At 42.1% G+C, this 19885-nt stretch overlaps 1 protein-coding gene across 3 annotated transcripts in view; it reads right to left on the reverse strand.

Moving 5' to 3' along the window:
- Window positions 1-4295: 4295 nt before the first annotated feature.
- Window positions 4296-19885, reverse strand: part of FNIP2 (folliculin interacting protein 2) — a 144906-nt gene continuing 129316 nt past the window's right edge. For all 3 annotated transcript variants that reach the window (XM_036762772.1, XM_036762771.1, XM_036762770.1), the window contains 3 exons: window positions 19447-19647; window positions 11397-11512; window positions 4296-8149 (listed from right to left, as the gene is read on the reverse strand). In XM_036762772.1, the coding sequence (XP_036618667.1) occupies window positions 8071-8149; window positions 11397-11512; window positions 19447-19647 (396 nt within the window). In that variant the 3' untranslated portion in view covers window positions 4296-8070. The remainder of the gene's footprint in view (window positions 8150-11396; window positions 11513-19446; window positions 19648-19885) is intronic.

Consider the following 19885-nt stretch of genomic DNA (forward strand, 5'->3'; position numbering starts at 1 on the left):
AACTAGATGTCCCATGAGTATCTTAAACTCAACATGTCCAAAACTGAACTCATTAGTTTATCTTCTGGCCCCACCCCCAAACCCTCTCCCCTTCTGAACTTCTCTATTACTGTTGAGGGCACCACCATCCTTCAGTCACCTAGACTTGCAGCTTGAGTGTCATCCTCTGCTTTTCACTCTCTCTCCCCGCTCCTCCCCCAGAGCCAATCATTTCTATCTTCTTTTGTATATTCTCCCTGTGCTTTTCTGACACTGCCACCACCCTAATGCAGTCCCTCCTCATCTCATGTTTGGTCTATTGCAATAGTCTGCTGATTGATCTCCCTACCTCAAGGCTCTTCCCACATCAGTCCATTCTTCTGTCAGCCATCAAATTGATCTTCAAGTGCAGGTCTGAGCATTTCTTTCTCTCTCTCTCTCTCTCTCTCTCTCTCTCTCTCACACACACACACACACACACACACACCTGTCCCAACTCAATAACCTTATGGCTCCTTATGATCAAACATAAGCTCCCCTGCTCGGTTTTCAAAGCCCTTCATAACCTGGCACCTCCTGCCTTTCCAGTCTTCTTACCTGTTACTCCCTTCACTTCTCCTTTCCCCTCCGACATACTCTGCAATCCAGTTTCACTGACTTCCTTGCTTTTCCTTTACACAAAACACTGTTTCCCAACTGAGCATTTTTATTGGCTGTCCCCCACACCTGGAATTCCCTCCCTCTTCATGTCCATCTCCTGGATCCTTCAAATTCCAGCCAAAATCTCCTCTTCCTTTCCTCTGTAGACTGCTCCCCAATTCCTCTATATATCAGAGTTACTGCAACTGGCTGTTGCAAACCCCATGAGCCGGTGAGTTACTGTCATGCCCTTTGTTTGTATCCTCATTACTTAGCACAGTACCTGGCACATAGTAGGTGTTTAACAAATGCTTGTTGACTGACTTACCAATGTATTTCTTAAACTGTGGCTGAACTGAAACTGAACACAATTCTTCAGAAAAGATCTAATGAGGATGTTCTACACTGAGACCCTCATTCTCCTACTTCTAGAAAGCCTTTCTTAATTCTTTCCCCTCAGCTTACAGAATATGCTTAGGCTTCCCCTAATACATATGGTCTAGTGGGGTTTGCAACATAAAAACAACTATGTCCAAACAAACTAACAGATTAATGGGGCAGGGTGGTGGTGGGGTTTAGTCTGCAGAGTGAAAACACTGGCCCTTCTAGAAGATGAGATTTGAGCCGGAATTTGAAGGAAGCCTGGAGATGGATGTTCTCTTCTGATCCTGCCACTCCCCATCAGCTGTCATCTTCTTTCTCCTCGCCTTCACTGCAAAGCTTCTAAACAGAGTAGTCTCTGCTTCTACTTCACTCACTCACTTAGCAACCTTGGACGGCTAGGTTTGGACAACTCTACAAGCATTGTGCTCTCCAAAGTTAATAGTTTTTCCTTCTAAGACCTTCTTCCTGGCAGCTAAGAGCTGAAAGGGGTCTCAGAGACCATCTAGTCCAATCCACACCTGACCCTCTACAATGTATCCAACAACTTGTCATCTAGCATCAGTTTGAAGACCTACTGTGAGAGGAAACCCATTACTTCCCAGGGCAGCCCATTCCATTTTTGTATAGTCCTCATTTTTAGGAAGTTTTTCTTTACATCAAATGGCCTCTCTTCAACTCCCCACCTTCCCCTTCTTCACCACACCCCCCCCCCCAATTGTTCCTTGTTCAGCATACAGGGGGAGAGCCTTTCAGATACTTGAATTCAGCCAAGTTTTCTCCAATTGAACCATCACTGGTTCCTTTCACTGGTCCTCACATGGCATGGACTCAAAGCCCTTCACAATTCTGGTTGTCTTCCTCTGAGTGTTCTTTGTTTTACTAAACCCTTCTTAAAACAGGAGGTAAAGGGGGAGTCAGAACTAAGCAGAGTATTCTGGATGTAGTCCAACTAGGATAGAACATAACGATGAAATTAGGCAACACGCAATAACCCATTATGTGACAGGCATCATTCTCAAGGTGCTTCCTATTCTGCTCCAGTACTTCCTTCATTCTGGACATATTCTCCTCCTCCTCAAGGTAGCCTAGGATAGCGGTAACCTTTTGGGTTCTCTCTCCTCCACTCATCCTTGAGGCTTGACACCTCTGCAACATCTGATACTGTGGACCACCTACCTTTCTTGACCTTGGCAATCTATGACACTGAATTCTCAGTTCTTCTGATTGTTCCCTTTCTGCAATTCTTCCTGCCCCTCAAAGTGCTGTCCTAGACTTCTCCTCTTCCTACAAATCCCTTGGTGATCTCATCCAGTCCCTTGGGTTCCACTATCACCTCTCCATGGATGACTCAAATGTCTGGGTCCAGACCAAATCTCTTCTACGTACTCCAGTTTGACAACTTGAAATGGCTGCTGGACAGGTCCACAGGGATGTTTTGTGAGCATCTCAAAATCAAGATTTTTAAATAGAGCTACCATCTTCCCCCATGCCCATCAACCCTCATTGCTGTGAATGGCACTACTTTCCTTCCCTAATAACCTTGGTCATCTTGGATTCTTCCGTCTCATCTTCCATACCTTATCAGTTACTAAGTCCTTTTGTTTATACAGCCTTATGCAACAATTCTAGTTCAGATCCTTGTTTCTCATGAGGTAAGCCAGGAGTTCTTATCCTGGTATTTGTGACTTTGTTCTTTTAATTTTTATAATTGCATTTCATTTTGATCATTTTATTTCAGTATAATTGGTTTCATTTGGAATCCTGTGTATTTTCTCCATTTAAAAACATGATTTGGAGAAAGGTTGGATAGGATTCACCTGATTGCCAAAGGAGGTCATGACACAAAAAAGGCCAAGCGTTGCTGACCTGTAGTATAGTTAACATCCTAAATGGTCTTCCTGTCTCCAGTCGTACCTCTCCTTCAAACTATCCTCCACATCATTGCCCTAGCAATTGTCCTAATGCAATCTCTGTATTACTCTTCTACTAGAAAATTCTGTATAAACTCCTGACTCTGGCATTCAAGGCTCCAGTCTGTTAAAAATTAACTTGTCCATTCTTATCTCACAGTACTGCCCTTACTTTGCATAGTCTGTGCTCCATAATTATTCTTTCCCCTGTTCTTATCCTGCCTTCTCCTGCTGCCTATATGCCCTTGCTCTTCACCTATTCTCTGAAGGAACTCTTACACCTCTCCCTCATCCACTTCTATCCCCATCTTTTGAAGCTCCTCCTTTTCTTCAAGGCTGGACTCAGGTGACACTCTCATCGTGAACGCTTCCCTAACCACTACCACACTCTCATTCCCCAGGGGTCTCTCTTTAAGCTTCTCCAAGCTACTGCCCAGACCTCTGTCTCTTAGATGGTAATTATTTATGTATTTCCACTCTTCCATCTCCAAATTACATTGTAAACTCATTGGTCTTTGTCTCCGGAACCTAGCACAAAAACTAACTTGAAATCTGACTTAAAGTCTTCTATTACAAACAGCCTATTCTCCACTTTCTCCTATTTTAACCTGGCACTAGAAAAAGAAACAACATGGTAGAGTGGATAGAATCCTAAATTTTGAGTCGGGAAGCCTTGGGTTCAAATTCCACCTCTGATATTTACTATTTGGTCAAGAGTAAGTTACTTAATTTCTCAAAGAATCAGGCATTCCTTCAGTACGGCTTGCAATCTTACCTTTCACAAAAGCCCCAGTCCTTGACATACTGAGGTTGGGAGAGAGAAATGTATGACGTACATATTACAAATGTATGCCAAACTTAAAGTGAAGGCATATACGTGTGTGGGTATGTGCTGTACCTGTGGTTTCAATGGTATAGAGAATTCCTGGTATGGAAACACCCTCTACTGGTGTTAAGTCTGCAACGTACAGCGTTCAGTGGTTTGGGGGACTGAGGGTCCAGGGTCTTGTCTGCCACAATGGGTGTGTCTGAGGAAGGACCTGAAAGTACACAGGCCTGACTCTCAGGCTGGCACTCTATCCATGCTGTCTCTTATCACATATATATATATATATATATGTATGTTTTATATGTTCTTTACTAAATGGCAGAATTTATATACAAGTCAGCTGTATAGTTGTGTGGAGAAACTTTCCCTCTGCTCCAAAAACATTTGTGAGCATCCGATGAGCTGTATCTCTACTACGGTCAGCTTGCAGGGGCTTCGATCCACCCATTCAAACCCCACACTGACAAGCATGTCGTCCCAGCTTGTTGGACGAAAGGGACAGAGTTTGCCTAAGCTTAAGCACCATGTGCATGTCGGAGAAGGAAAGCCTAAGCTGTATTCAAAAGATTTATTGCACCAAATGCCACAGAGAACTAGATCAAAATGATTACACTTAAAGCAGTAAGAAAAAATGTCCACGCAGCTGACATTGGTACCTAGTTGACTGCTCAAAAAATAAGATCCTTTCAGTCTGTCACCAAAGAGATGCAGTAACAGCAAAATCCAGAATTTTCTCCTGTTTGCATAACCAGTGAAGCTTCAGTGTGTCACATTCTCTCCTCCAAGATGCATGGTTCACTGTTCAAAGTAACATTCAGCAGGTTGGAGTAGATGCAGGAGCTCTGATCCAACGTAAATTTATACAAGTGGGTTCTTTTCATTTTTTAAGTAATAGCCAAATGTACATCTTTAAGAAGAGTTCAGGTGTAGACTTTCCATGCTAGTAGTGGAAAATATCCATGGGGGAAAAATACTTTCCAAAGTACAGGTTAGTGGCAAAAACTACATTTAAAGGAACTTCAGGGTTCCTTTCCATTGATTGCTTTCACGGACAATGGCTAGCCCAGGTGACTAGAATGAAAAGCTAGAGACTATACATTTTATAAAATCTCAGTATTTCATTAGAAGAGTCCAAACAGCAGCTGAGTCACATTGAATGTAGTAGGGATTTTCTTCCCTCCAAAAAGTTAGGTTTGAAAAATATGGGCTTGTAAAAGTCAGTAATGTGTAAACAGCAGTTTCATGGGATGTGAAAAGATTACAATCACTTTCATTAAAAAACAGCACACTTCAGAAAAATGGATTGCAGCCTGTACAAAAAGCTATTATAACACTGATAAAAGAATAAAACGCTTTGGAAATTTTGCAGATTTTTCAGCTACATTTTTTTCATTTCACCATCAGTTTCAAACACATGAAAATTCCCCTTACATTCATATTACTTATCGATTTATTAAAAAATAAAACTGACACATGCTATAAAGCGGGCCGTCACCAAGACATTTACACGCACCGTCTGCTCCGTCATGCCATACTAACTTGCCTAGGAAGCAAGATGCTACAAAAGTTACACTCAACAACAGGTAAGACTTACAAAGTTGAAGAAGCCCTAAAAGGTGGAATCCTGTCAACTGAGGTAGTTTTTTTTTTCTTTTTCTTTTTGAAGTGGGGATGGGAGAGAGCAAGGACTCTCCTGAGTCTTCGGATTAGTTAGAATAAAGCCACTGGCTTAAAAAAAAGTATTTATTTCAACACAATGTCATAGGTTTCTATTCTGGTTTGGAAAGAGGTTGAATAATAAGACAAAAAGAAAGTGTGAGTGTTTTTTCTTAATGCAGTATTTGAAAATAGCAGCAGTAACATTCTAGGTCTGTTTGTGGAGGCAACAGTTGTGAGGAATATGGACTGACTGGAATCCTGAGTGTGGGGGAGACAAAACACCCATATAAAATCCACCTAAAGTTTTGTTGGTTTTTTTTTTTTAAGCACAGACACTTTACCAAAAAAGACTACATAATTTGGAACTTAAAAATAAGTTAAGGGGGTAAATAAACCTGCTCAAACCAAAGAGGGGAGGATAGCATTAAAGCTGCTGGTGGCAGTTAAGATGGCCCCTTTAATGCTTGGTTGCATTAAATGAGCTTGCTTTTCAGAAAGCCACTATGTACACACTGCAGTTCCACTGGTTGGTGTCTACTGTGCAAGGGGATTTTATGTGAACTCTGGAAGTTGCGGGGGAGGGGATTAGAAAATGAACAAGAAAAGAAATCGGGAGACAAAGATGAATGAATGGACAGGACAGGCAGGAAGAAGCATCAGCTTGGCTTATTTCCTGAGAGGGTATTGGACAGAAATGGTCGAGCCAGGTGAACTGCATTTTTTCTCACCTAAAGGCTAGCAAGCAGCGGTTGTGGTCCCATGAAGCACTTAAAAAAAGACAAAGCTTGAAGTCTCTCCTCAGGAATCATAAAGGTATAAGAATAACAGAATAGAGCTTTGCTCTTTGAAATGTTCACACAGAGTGGGGATGAGAAAACAGAAAGAAAGAAGAGTCATAATGAGCTGGTAAACATTTCACATCTCAGGTAAAGAATGGAAGGTCCTTTACAAAAGCAAGTAGTTGCCCATCCCTAAGAAGTAACTCCACCCCGCACTCTCCTCACACTACTGCTGGCATCCTCTTTTTAAAAAGAGAGTGAACATGTATCCATAAAAGAATAAACCAAAGCCTGGCTCGCTGACAATGTGCCAGACAGGCAGCCGGGGATCAGGGATTAGGCTCTTAACTGTTCTGTTCTGCTGTTGTGTTTTTTGCTTTTTTTTTTTTTTAAATCATCTTGGCTCCAAACTAGATGTTAGTGAATTGCTGTTAGGAAGAATGGAAAGAATAGGGAGTTAAGTAGCATACAAAACTAGGACCATCTTCTGTGAGCATGGAGCAGGAGGAAGGTGAATGGATGCTTTTTGATTGCTTTTACTAAAATGATTACTTTTGGTGTTCAATGCTTTTTTAAAATGCCCCTTTTCATCTTGGGTGTCTAATTTTTCTCATGAACTACTTGGTGGGTAGTAAACTAAGATGTCTTTTTTGAAAAAATGTCAACACAAAGCATAGCTCTCTGCTACACCAAAGAAATGAGTTAGGATTTAAGAACAAGGGATTTTATATGGAGGTAACCTATGAGTGAGGAGAGTTCAGAACCAATTACCCAAAGGTTCTTATGGGAGGGGGGAGGAAGAAAGGTGTTAGAAACGGGAAGGCACAGACATGATAGTGCAAAAACTTGGTAGGATTACAATTGGATGTTGGCGAATGTTCAAACAGTATTTCCCCCAGTCATTTTAAGGTCTCATTTCACAAAAGGCCAGCTGTCTCATTTAAAGTGTAAAGAGAGTCACTTCTAACTCTTACAGGAAGAAAGCGATTTGGGCTGGAAGAATTTACCCCCCAAATCCTCCCCTGAGTTCCCAGCAATAACTTGGGTAAATGGCCTCTCTTAAAAAAGGCAGCCAAAAACACTAAAGCACGAGGTTGTAACACAGGGTTGTGGACTGTGGACTTGACTGCTGCCGAGGACATCTTGATCACATTACCATGTTGGATGTCTTCTCAGGTTTCTTGAACCACTGTGCCCAGGCCATTCCAAATCTGAGTCAGGTTTGTATCTGAAACAATATCACCTCCCAGAAGAAATTAAAACGACAACTAGTCCCTAATAAATCCCATTGTCCCCACAGGCATCCTCATTTGTGTTCATTATCAAAACAGCGACAGTTGGAGCTATCAGAGCTTCTGAAGGCAACGAAAACGTGGCTTTCCTCCTCTTGCCTTGTAGGGAAAAAAATCCCAGTAGCCAATCTCACAGAGTCCTTGTTCTCCCCATGCCCGCACAACAGGCCAGCTCAGACAGTGTCTCACCTCCTAGCTGGGGAACGCTTGGCTGTAGGAATGTTCTGTACACTGGGCAGCTCCCTCCTCCAAAGTCAGCGAGGAGAACAACCAGCTGGTCTGGCTGGTTTGTTTTTCTCTCCAAGTAACACAAGCCAGTTCATACTGAAAGTCTAGCATTTACTGTAGTGTTTGTTTTGCCTTTTCGCATTTTTTAAAGGTCACCTTCTCCTCCTGTCAATCCATAGGTGACTAAAGTGTTAGAGAAGAACCTGAATGTAAACCAAAGTCTTCTAAAGAAAGGTCCACTTCAAAACCAAACAGGCAGTGGTGGAAAGCCTGTCTTCATGATAAGGCTGCTGGCTTGCCTCAATCCTCCAGTCAAATGTCTCTGCATTTGTTGCTTTTTTTTTTGGTCCAGAGGACAACTGGAGCTTAGCTTATAAGAGTATTTGAGCAACATAAGGAGAGTGAGTGCTAGCAATAGCAGTCAGCAGAGGCAAATCATTAGACTCAATCCTGAAAATTTAAAAAGAAAAAAAAAACATTCAAACAGAGAACAAAGGCAGCATTCTGCTACAGAGGGAGATGTCATCCAGAAGCATTCAACAGGCTGGAAATATTCAGGCATTTAAACAAACACTATCTAGAACAGACCACTGTGTGTTTGCAAAGGGAAGCTCGTTCTTGTTTGTATGAACATTTGTACAACGAGGTCCCAATTAGATGAATCCCCTTAAGTCATTATTCAAATTCCCACCACGTATTTATACTGGGCTGGAACTAATGACCATATTTTACATAATTATAACTTCAAATAGTGAGAATCTGAATACATGTGAATAAATGTACAGACATTTTCACATGTGCTTGCTCCTCCCCCAGAAACTTTTTCTTCCTCATTCCCTATTTCTGTCAATGGCATCACCATCTCTCCTGGTCTTCTAGCCTCACCTTCTGTTTCAATGGTTCTATCTTCCAAATTTAAAATCTGGTTTGCTTGATAGCATCTTATTAATCTAATTAAAAAAAATTCTCACCTCCCTCAATATCCTTAGTCACATTACTGATTTTGTGTTTTAATAGACTTTGGATCAAGACAGGGAAAAGAAAGAGACAACAGTTCCTCCCAAATCTGCAGGGAGTTGCTGAATGCAGGCACTGACTCAGAGCTTTAATGGGTACACAAGGTGAATTTTTCTCGGGTCAAGTGATGCCAAGAGACACATGAGTAAAGGAACATCACATCTTCTAACGGACAAGACCTTGCCCACTCATCTGGCAGGAGAGTGGAGTTACAATGTGGTCAAAGGCTGCCAAATATCTAAGAACTTTCTCTAAGACTAGTCAGAGATACTTCAGAGACAGTAAACTCCCCAAGAATAGAAATTGTTTCGTTCTTTGTATTTGTAAAACCAGCACAGCAGCTGCTACGTAGAACTCTACCTAGACCAGTGCCTTCACTGGCATAATGAACTCCTGGGTGAGGAAATTCCTTCCATCGATACAAGCTGGCACCTTCTCTCTAACTTGGAGAATTGGTTAAAAGACTTGCTCAGGGTCACACCACTACTATGTGTCATTCCGTGTCATCCTGGCCTTGAGGCCAGTTGTCTAAGCATTATACCACTCTGTCTTTAACAGGCAATTAATGCTTATTTGTTGATCAATGTGTTCCAGCAACTACATCGGCAGATCCAAGAGAGAGGGGACAAAAATTACTCTTAGGATTTCTTGTGCTGCTGGAGAAAAAGAAAATAAGAATAAAGATTCCCAATTAGCTGGTCCACAGAGCACTCTCCAGGTGAAGGTCAAAGAGGAAGAGATGCTTCATCTCACTTTGAACTGTTTCTACCTCAATGACACTTCCATAGACACATAAGGTGCACATCTGGGAAGAGGAGAATGTATGGAAACAGAACTAGGTAAAGTACTAATCTAGGAAAGAGGGATATAGATCCAGGGAAAGAGTTAAATGGAAAATCAAACACCTCAAAAATAGGCATTCTTTTTAAAAAATGAAATGTGTGAGAAAAACATATGACAGGAAATGCTGAGATAAAATAAACCAACTGCAATAACTATCTCCCTGAGGCATAGTACTTATTTAATTTATCACTGTCAGTCACTTTTCCTGGACACTGAAGATGAAACGACTGGTGAAGAGTGTCTGAAGGCTAGAGACCAAGTTATTTTAACATCTCAAACGTAGCATCACTCCCCAACTTACAAAACCGCCCCCGCTACAAGTTATGTGCATTACTGAGGAGAGGCAAACATTGCCAAGGAAGGTAACAAATAACATCAATCTTTTGCTAGTGGTGCTGGGCAAACTGCCACCTGCAAATCTGAAGTATATTAATGTAAGCCCAGTATGAAGCTCTCCAGGTAGATTTATAAAAATTATTCAAAAGAGAAGAGGAGAGAAACCACTCGCTTAACTGATTGTCAGCAGGTCACAAGCTCCTAAGGATACAAGATATTCACTGTCTTTGGGCATACTGCCTGGCCGGGCACATAGTGAACCAGTCCAAATGGAGGCCATCCCAAAATTTAAGACTGTATCCCAAATGAGATCTTTGAAAGGAAAAAAAAAACAATTTTATCTCTTTACCTAGACAAAATATACATACTTAATAATAGTATTCATTTAATGAATCTAGTTTAAATTTAGGAGTTGCCTTTACTTGGACTGGTTTTGTGTGTGTGTATAGAGGACTGCACACAGGTTTTTAAGTAAGCCAAATCTGAGGAGTAGGGGCCTGGAAGTGGCCTATGTTAGGACCAGGACAGCATGTGGGAAGTAGGCAGAGATGGAGCCACTGAACACTGAGTCCTTTTCCCTTCCCCCTCCTCGAGGAAGAAGCTGTAAACACAAGCTGCTGCTCCCAGGCGACAGCTTGAGCTGTGGCTCGTCCTGAAATTACTCCACACGGGCAGACTGAGTGGGAGTCGTTTTTGCCTGTTCCATGATGACAACGTGCCAGGGAAGGGAAGATGCAGTGAATACGTAACACTGAACCACACCCTCACCCTGGGGGGTGCTACCAGTGATCCCTGCTAGGAGACAATTCTAATAGATGCAGAGGGGACAGCGTTTTAGGAGGTTGTTGTTCAGGGGGCAAGAAGTCTCCTCTCACGTTTGAAAGCTTGAGTCTCGCTCTAAGAATGCTAGCATTTGCTTCTTGAGAATAGAGTGTTTCATTCTCTGTATCTGACTCACCCCAGTGCCTGCCACACATCATAGGTGCTTAATGCTTGTGTGTGAGTGCCTGAGGTCACACAGAGGTAGTGACTGGCTAGATGACAGGATCAACACAATCTAGTGAGTGGGCTAAGGGTCTACGATAACTGGAAAGACTCCACAGAGCACCCATGAGGACAGAGTGCAGATTTGCGTTCCAATCCTGCCTCTGACACTTGGTACCTGAGTAACCTAGAACAAGTCACTGAATCCCCCAGAGCCTCAGTTTCCTCATCTGTAAAATGAAGGATTGGATTAGACAGGGTCTGAGGTCCTTCCAGGTCTTTGAACCTAAAGCCCTTTGACCTTCCTGAGACTCAGTTTTCCTATTTGCAAGACAACAGGTTGGTCTATTGAATCTCCTTGAAAGCTAGGGATGCTGATAAGTGTACTACTTAGCTCGTAGGGTAGTTAGACGGCTCAGAAGACATGACAGATGTGTAAGTGCTCTGCAAACCTTAAAGTGCTATATAAAAGCCACCTGCTCTTGCTCTTATGATAAGGAGCGCTGCATATACTTACCCCAGCACAACTCCTAGTTCTTTGACATGAACTCTTGTGTGCCCTCGAAGATACTCAGAGAGCATTTTGCTTTTGAGATACATCTCCTGGAGCCTGTCCTCAAGATGCATTATGCACTGTGGAACCAAAACAACATGAAGGTGAGGGTCCTGTTCCAGATCGTGGCCCATGCTCCATAAGGATGCAACTGCTGGCAGTGCCAAGGGGGGTGGGGGCTGCTGAAGTATAATCATCACCAGAACTGAAAACAATAAAATGTGGTTTCTTCCCCATCTCTTTCTTAAACAAAGAAACTCAACACAAGCCCAGCCCAGACACTATTATTCTGAGCACAATTTTACAGTAGCAAAATTCTCTCCAGTTCTAAAAGCTTCTCCCCTAATAGCTGGGAAATGTTTTCACACAGTAATGTTAGGTGCACTCATGTCGTTGTAGGGGTTGCATTTTAACCAGATTTTTAATAACAATTAAGAAGAGCCAGGAGGCCGCTATCCTGGGAATTACAGCCAACTTCATTTTCCCCTTTTATTTTAGAGAACATCAACCATCTGTGTCCTTCACCAGAGGCAAGTTTTTCTGTTTTTGGCACAGGGATTTGAGCATCTTCAGCAAAGAACCTGAAGACTCTGGCAGAGGTGGACAGGCAGATGGCGGGCAAGAGCAAGCCGCCACTTGTCACAGGCAAAGAACTGTGGAGAAGCAGCTGTAGAGGATGCCATCAAAGAAGTGTCCAACAGCAAAGAAGGTGGGCTCACAATGGAAGAGCCAATGGGCAGCTCAAATGCTCTCCTGGCATCCCATCCCCCTCATTGTCAAGAAGAGAACCCCGGCACCTTGAGTAGAACATTGGGAGAACATGGACAGCAGAAGGTCAGGGTGGACAGGCATAGGTAGGTGGCAGTCTATGCTGTTGGGAGGGAATGCCAACATCACGGAGAAGAGAGATTCATTGGATAACTGGATCAAATTTTCCTATAAGCAAATCTTCCTGTGACTTTCATGGTAATGCGTGTAATTAATATGATGTTTGGAAATGCTGATCTTTTCCAGCTGAGGTGATCAATCACCCAAGAATAAAGATTTCCCCCCCCATTTGTTGAGAGTGAGACGCACTATATTAGATGGATGAAAATGTTTTCTGGCAATTGATGTGTGGCGGTAGCCAATTCATGTAATATTTGGCTGATTCTAATGACATCTTTTCAGTACAATCTCCCTTCGTTCAACTCCTCCACTCTCAGAAGGCTCGTGGACCCAGCTCTTTCCATCCCTCCTATTTTCCAGCCCATCACACCTTGGCCTCATAACAAACCTCTGCCCAGCACAGGGTCTGGGGTCAGCCGTTTGACGGATGTGCCGGTCACCACACTGGCTCATGTGCCTCTGCAGTACATCTCATTCTGCCAGGAGGCACAATGGACAAAGTGTTGGACCTGGAGTCAGGCAGATCTGAATTCAAATCTGCTTCAGTGCCCTTCACTGCACCATGAGAGTAACAATAGCACCAGCTCACGAGGCCGTAGTGAGGCTCAAATGAGATCATATCTGTAAAGCTAAACTTCGGATGCCACCTGCCTTCTTTCCTGGCCCCCCTCAAAGCCTCACTTCTTGCCAGGGTTATTATAGTTTGTGGAAATTCTATTTTATTTTCAGGTACACATTCTTTCACTTCCACCATCCTCACCCCTACTGAGAAAGCATGAAAAGCAAACTCCCGTTACAAACCTGCAGAGTCAAACAAAACAAATAAAAAGTCTCCCTCAGGAAGCGGACGGCGCGTCTCATCGTGTTTGTTGGTGTTTAGCCATTTTTTGTCACATGCAGACTCTTCATGGCCCTGTCTGGCATTTTCTTGGCAGAGATACACTGGAGTGAGGAGCTGAGGCAAGCAGGGTTAAGTGACTCGCCCAGGGTCACACAGCTAGCGAGCGTCTGACGTGTCTCATCGTGAGTCCTGTGAAACTGTGAGTGGTCACTGCACTGATCAGAGTTCCCAAGCCTTTAAAAGTTATTTGTCTTCGCGATATTGTTTTCATTACATAAATCGTTCTCCTTGTGCCACTCACTTGCATTCGCATTAGTTCATATGAGTCATCCCAGGTTTCCCTGAAACCATCTCTGTCATCATTTCTTACAGCACAAGAGTATTGCATCGCCTTTATATGTCATGGCACGTTCGGCTATTCCCCAGCTGATGGGCACTCCATCAGTTTCCAATTCTCTGACACCACAAAAAAAGCTGCTACAAATATTTTTGTATATATGGGTCCTTTTTTTCCTTTATTTGATCTCTTTGGGGTAAGGACCTAGTAGTGTATTCATGGGTCAAAAGGTATGCCATTTAATAGCTTTTTGGGCATAATTACAAATTGCTTTCCACAACAGCTGGACTAGTTCACAGCTCCACCAACTGTGCATTAGTAGTATCTTTATTTTCTTATAGCCCCTCCAGCATTTGTCATTTTCCTTTTATGTCATTTTCGCCAATCTGATGATAGGTGTGAGATGGAACTTCATGTTTTAATTTACATTTCTCTAAATATTAGGGATTTAGGGCATTTTTCCATATGGCTATTGATAGCCTGGGTTCCTTTCTCTGAAGGCTGCTTCTTCATATCTCTTGACCATTTATCAACTGCAGAATGGATTACAAATTTGACTCAGTTCCCTATATCTCTTTAAAATGAGATATTAGAGAAACTTGCTGCACAGATTTTTCTCACTGGTTTTGTTTGAACAAAAACTTTTTAAATTTTACGTAAAAAACATTGTCCATTTTATCTCATATCAACCTCTCCATCTTCTATATGGTCAGGAATGCTTTCCTCATCCAGAGATCTGACCAGTACTTGCTTCCTCGCTCCTCTGATTTCTTTATGATACTACCCATTACATCTAAATCATGTAGTGATCTGGAACTTGTCTGGATATATGGTGTAAAATGTTGGTCTATACCCAGCTTTTCTTGAATAGTGAGCTCCTGCCCCGAGCGCCAGGCTAACGTGCTGTTTGCTGCTGTATACATCGTGTATCTAACCTGTCCCACTGACCAGCTTCTTCATTTCAAGCCCATTGCCAATTTTATTTATTTTTATGATTAGTGCTCTGTGGTATAATTTGAGATCTGGTACTGCTCTTCATTAGTTATTGTGGTATTCTTGATCTTATATTCCTCCAGGTGAATTTTATTATTTTTTCTAATTTTATGACAGTTGATAGTTTGATTGCTATGGCACTAAAAAAGTAAATTAAGGTAGGTAGTATTGGCTCAGTTTATCTATGAACAATAAATATTTCTCTAATTATTTAAATGTCTTTATTTGTACACAGTGATTTGTAATTATGTCCATATAGTTTCTGTGTGTGTCTTAGGCAGGGAGACTCCCAAGTATTTTGTACTGCCTGTACATATATTTTAAATGGAATTTTTTCCTCTTTTCCTGATGGATTTTGTTAGTAATACACAAAAAACATTGATGACAACTTTGCTGAATTTGTCAATCGTGTGAATTAGCTTTATGGTTGACTCTTTAGGGTTCTCTAAGCAAACCATCAGCTTATCTGTAAAAATGATAAATTTTCCTATTTGCCTATGCTTATTCTCTCAATTTCTTTATTATTGCTATAGTTAGTCTTTCTAGCACTAGTCCATATGTTAATGGTGATAATGGAAATCGATGCTTTACCCTAATATTACTAGAAAGGCCTCTAGTTTATCCCCATTATAGATAATGCTGGCTCTTAGACAGGCAGTACCTTTGTGAAGGAAAATGCTGGTTATTCCTATACTTTCTGGTGTTTTTAACAGGAATAAATTCTGTAAATTGTCAAAAGCCTTTTTTGCTTATAACAATAAAATTATGCTTTCTGTTGTTCTTATTAATATGGTCATTTGTGTTAACGGTTTTCCATATACTGAACTGGCCCTGCATTTGCTGGTATAAATCTAGCCAGTTGCAGTGTATAATCTTTGTGATAGATATGTTGCTACAGTCTCCTTGCTAGTATTTATTTAACATTTTGGCATCGATATTCATTAGGAATATTGTTATATAGGTTTTTTTTTCTATTTTGACTCTTCCTGGTTTAGGTATTCTCACAGTCTCTCTAACTCATTTCATTTACTCTGGTCCACCCCGCATGGTGCTACCCTACCGGACTAATCGTCCTAAAGCACAGTTCTGATCACGGTATTCTCCTCTACTCAAAAAACATTGGTGGCTCTCTAGCATCTAAAAATCTTAATGCATTATATCCTCAGCCTGTCATTCTACCTTTCTTGCCCTCTCTTCTCCTGTGCATATTCAATGCACCCGTGCAATTAAAAACACTACTTCTCCCCCTGCTCAGAAAAGCTTGTTGCCATCCTACATGTCCTTTAAAGCTCAGTTCAAATACCAGCCCTCTATGAAAGCTTCTCCAATTCCCACTCTCCAACTGTGTGAATTTTGTTTGAAACCCTACAGAACTTTGTCTTTAGGATGAAAGCATGTTCTGCTTAGTAGGACAGTTTTGCATATGTATCTTCTACCCTCTCGATTAGACTGTAAGCTCTTTGAGGTCAGGGATTTTGTCTTTGCATTACTTGGGAGTGCTTTGCACAATGAATATAGTAGAACTGAGTCACTGTGGAAAGGATTCTGGACTGTGGCCTTGAAACAAGCTATCCAACCTGTCTGAGCTGCAGCTTACTCGTCTGCAAACATGGGGAAACAATAAATATTTGTTAAATGCCTTCTTTGTTTTAGGGCCTAGATAGACAATGTGCCTACGCACAAATCAAATCATCTTGATCTTCAAGGGGCTTACATTCTTTGGGAAGCTGTGTACAGAAATTTTACCCAAATACCCCAAATACCTGTACACCAAATTGTCTAGACTATAGAGTATATGAAGGGGAATAATGTATTAAGTACGGCCAGGAAAGGTTGTTGAAGTCAGATTATGAAGGGCTTTAAATGCCAAACTGGCTAGTTTGTATCTGATCCTTGAGGAAATAGTGAGCGACCAGAGTTCACTGAGCAGGCCAATAACATAGACCTGTCCTTTAGGAACAACATTTTTGGAAGCTGTTGTGAAGATGAATTAGAGAGAGAGAAGACGTTTGAGGCAAGGACCCCAGTTAAGAGCCTATTGCAATAGGAGGCAAAAGACAATGAGGGCCCGGACTTAGTGGTGGCTGTCTGAGTGGAGAGAAGGGGCACAGCCAGAAGTAACAAGGTCTACTAAGTGGTTGGCTATATGAGCGGAGAGCGTGAGTTCAGAAGAGGGGAACAACCGGGTGCAAGGAGGGGGAGAAGAGAATGAATTGTTCTGAACACACTGAGTTTGAGAGGCCTGCAGGAGATCCAAAATGGCACGTCCGTTCAGCAGGCGGTGCTGTGAGAATGGAGCTCAGAAGAGAGCCTGGAGCTGGGTATATCCCGGGACTTGGAAGACAGATCTAGATAGAATGAACTGAACCCAGGAGAGCTAACGAAGGCACCACGCAAAGAATAGAAACATAATAACATAACGGAGTAGAACGTGTTATGGATACTGCACGCCACTCCCACCTCAGAAGAGTGGTGCAACGGTTAAATGCAATAATAATGGTAAACACTTTTTAAAACTGATTTTAACGTTATATAGGTCACGGGTAAGGAATTATTGTGATTGTTCAGTAAATTCTGAAAAAACTCTCAGCATCAGGCTTCCACACAGGAAGGAATGGTTTGTTGGTTTGTTTTGGTTTTTTTACAAGCAGTTTTACGAAGCACAGAAACAATACTGAGGAGACACTAACTTTGTGTTATAAGGCTCTGATTCTGTGTTTCCACAGTAGCCAAGCATCAACACTTGGAACACCTTGGTAAATGCTGCTCCTTTCCCTGCATCTACATCTTGGGAGGGAGGGGCTTTCGCAATTTCTCACTGCCATGCTCAGAATCTCGAAGCATAATTAAAATAGCTGCTATTTTCCCTTTTCTCCCTCGAGGGCTTAGCAACCCCTTAATTACAAGCATTTCATTCAAATAATTAACTTTTAAAACAATGCTTTAAACTGCTGATGAACATTTTCTTTGGGTCCCTATGGTCACAAAATTAGCTACTGAAAGGTCATTTACACTATTAAATAGCTATCCGTACTTTCCATCTGAATGCATTAAGTTGAGTTATATATTTAAAGCTCTGTACACTTTCTGCCCCTCACAGGAAAAAAGTATCGACGTCACTGAACTTGCTCTTGGAGAAGATAATGAAATGGGTAGATAGCCTGTGAAGAAAGATGCAGACAACTCATAATCCTGACACTGGGCCTCATAGAAGCTGCACAAGCAACAGCTTGGATGAAAGAAGGTGCTCCGATCCAAAGACTGTTAGGCTGAGCAATTCTGAGTTTCAATAAAATGCTTTTTCTGATGTTAAGAAAATGCCCTTTAGTACGGTCCTTGAAGTGAACTAGAGAAGACAATCCTGCTTCCTGGGACAAATTCTTCCAGGACAGAAGGGCTTCCGGGGAGGGAGGGGAGAAAGAGCCTTTTGTTTGGGGTCCAACTCCCTATTCTGTTGTGACCTGTGTGATGGAGGCAATCCATACCAGTCCAGCAAAGCATGTATTTGGTGCCTCGATGTGCAAGGCACTGGGGAGGCAAAGGAAATGTGAAGATAAGTCTCTGTGCCCTCAAGGAACTCACATTCTACTGGGAGGAGGAGGGATCAGGTGTGCACTTCAAACCAGACATCCTGTAGACACCTCCAAACCTTCCCTTCTTCTGAACTTCCCTGTTTTTGTCAGATGCAGCACCGTCCTTCTGCTCACCCAGACTCACAACTCTGGCCCTGTCCTCAGCTCCTCACTCCAGCTTCCACACAGCTGCCGAAGGGATTTTCCTAAAACGCGTGTTCTGACCACATCACTCCCCTGCTTTCACTCCAACGGATTCCTATCACCTCTAGGGTCAAGTACAAACTCATTGGTGGGCAGCTAGGTGGGGTGGCATAGTGAGTAAAGTCAGAAGACCTGAGGTCAAACTGAACTCACTCAGCAGATGTGTGACCTTGGGCAAGTCATTTGACCCGACTGCTTCAGTTTCCTCATCTGTAAAATGGGGATAATCATGCACTTATCTCATTGGGTCAAATGAGATAATATTGGTAAAGCACTCATATAGTTCCTGGCACTATATAAATGTTAGCTATCAATTATTTTTGGCTTTCCCAAACCCTTCATAATCTGGTCTTTAATCTCCCTTTCCAACATTTTCAACATTACTCCCCTTCTTGCACTCTATCATCAGCTAACATCGCCTTCTTCCTGTTTTTCATACATGACACTCCGTCCCTAGTCTCTCCTTTTGTACAGGCTCGTTCCTCATGCCTGGGATGAATGCTCTCCTCGCCTCCATTTGTGCTTCCCAAGCACTTGTAGGTGATCTACAGGAAGCCCGTTTCTGATTTCTCCCAGCTGAGGCCCAGAGAGGTTCAGTGATTTGCTTGAGGTCACAGACGTAGCTAGTGCTAGAGACGGGATTAGAACTCAGATCCTACTGTATTGCACCATACTGCCTCCTCATCATCTGCAGAGTTAAGTTTCAAATCATTCTTTACGTTGAGTTTGTTTTTAAATAAAAATAGCTGAATGGCTACCCTGAGCATCTACTGAAAACGGATGGGCAATGAATTCTCTATTCCTCTGTATTACATACTTGATTTTTCCAAATGTGGCAGACCCATGAACAAGGCAGATCTGCGGCACACCAGGGACTGGACTACTCATGGCAATCTTTTACTTGTTTTTTGGTTTATCTTTCTCTCCCTTTAATGGCTATCTTAAGAAAAAAGTTTTCATATCCTAGCATGACATTTTCTGCACTGAAGAGTTATTATTCCAAAAACCTCTTCCTTAAACTAGCTCTAGTTTGGACTTTGTGGTCCTTCATACATTAATTTGCCATCTTACTGAAAGTGGTAAATTGTACTCTAAACACGGGGTCTTCAGAGAGTCTACATCGTGCCAAACAACATTATTTTTATTCATCCCAGTAGGGGCTTATAGATCAATACTTACGAAGTCAGCAGGAAGGCGGAGCTTATAAAGCTGTAAAATGGACTGTAGTAAACTGGACACCTGACTTGACACCAAGACCTCCTGGCCTAGTTTCATGTTGTCCATCATTTTCCTCTGGCTCGTAGCTACCTGGACACTCCATTTATCTGTGTCTGCGATAATACAGATGGCTTCTGCTATTGGCTCATCTAGCACAGGATGCTGGAAAGAGAATGATGGAATGAGTCAGCAGCATTTCCGAGTGGCATCTACACCCCACCACGAGCTTCATTTGGATGGCTGTTTCCCAAATGAGTTGTGGAAGCAAAGAGAACTCTCTATTTTCACAGTGAACAGAAAAAATATCATTATAACTATTTAACAATAATTCCAGAAGAATAAGTAAAAACAAGTTCCACATCCCTGCACTCAGAAGGTGCGAATATTTGTTGAATGAACC

Source organism: Trichosurus vulpecula, chromosome 6 (genome assembly GCF_011100635.1).
Source record: "Trichosurus vulpecula isolate mTriVul1 chromosome 6, mTriVul1.pri, whole genome shotgun sequence".
NCBI lineage: Eukaryota > Metazoa > Chordata > Mammalia > Diprotodontia > Phalangeridae > Trichosurus > Trichosurus vulpecula.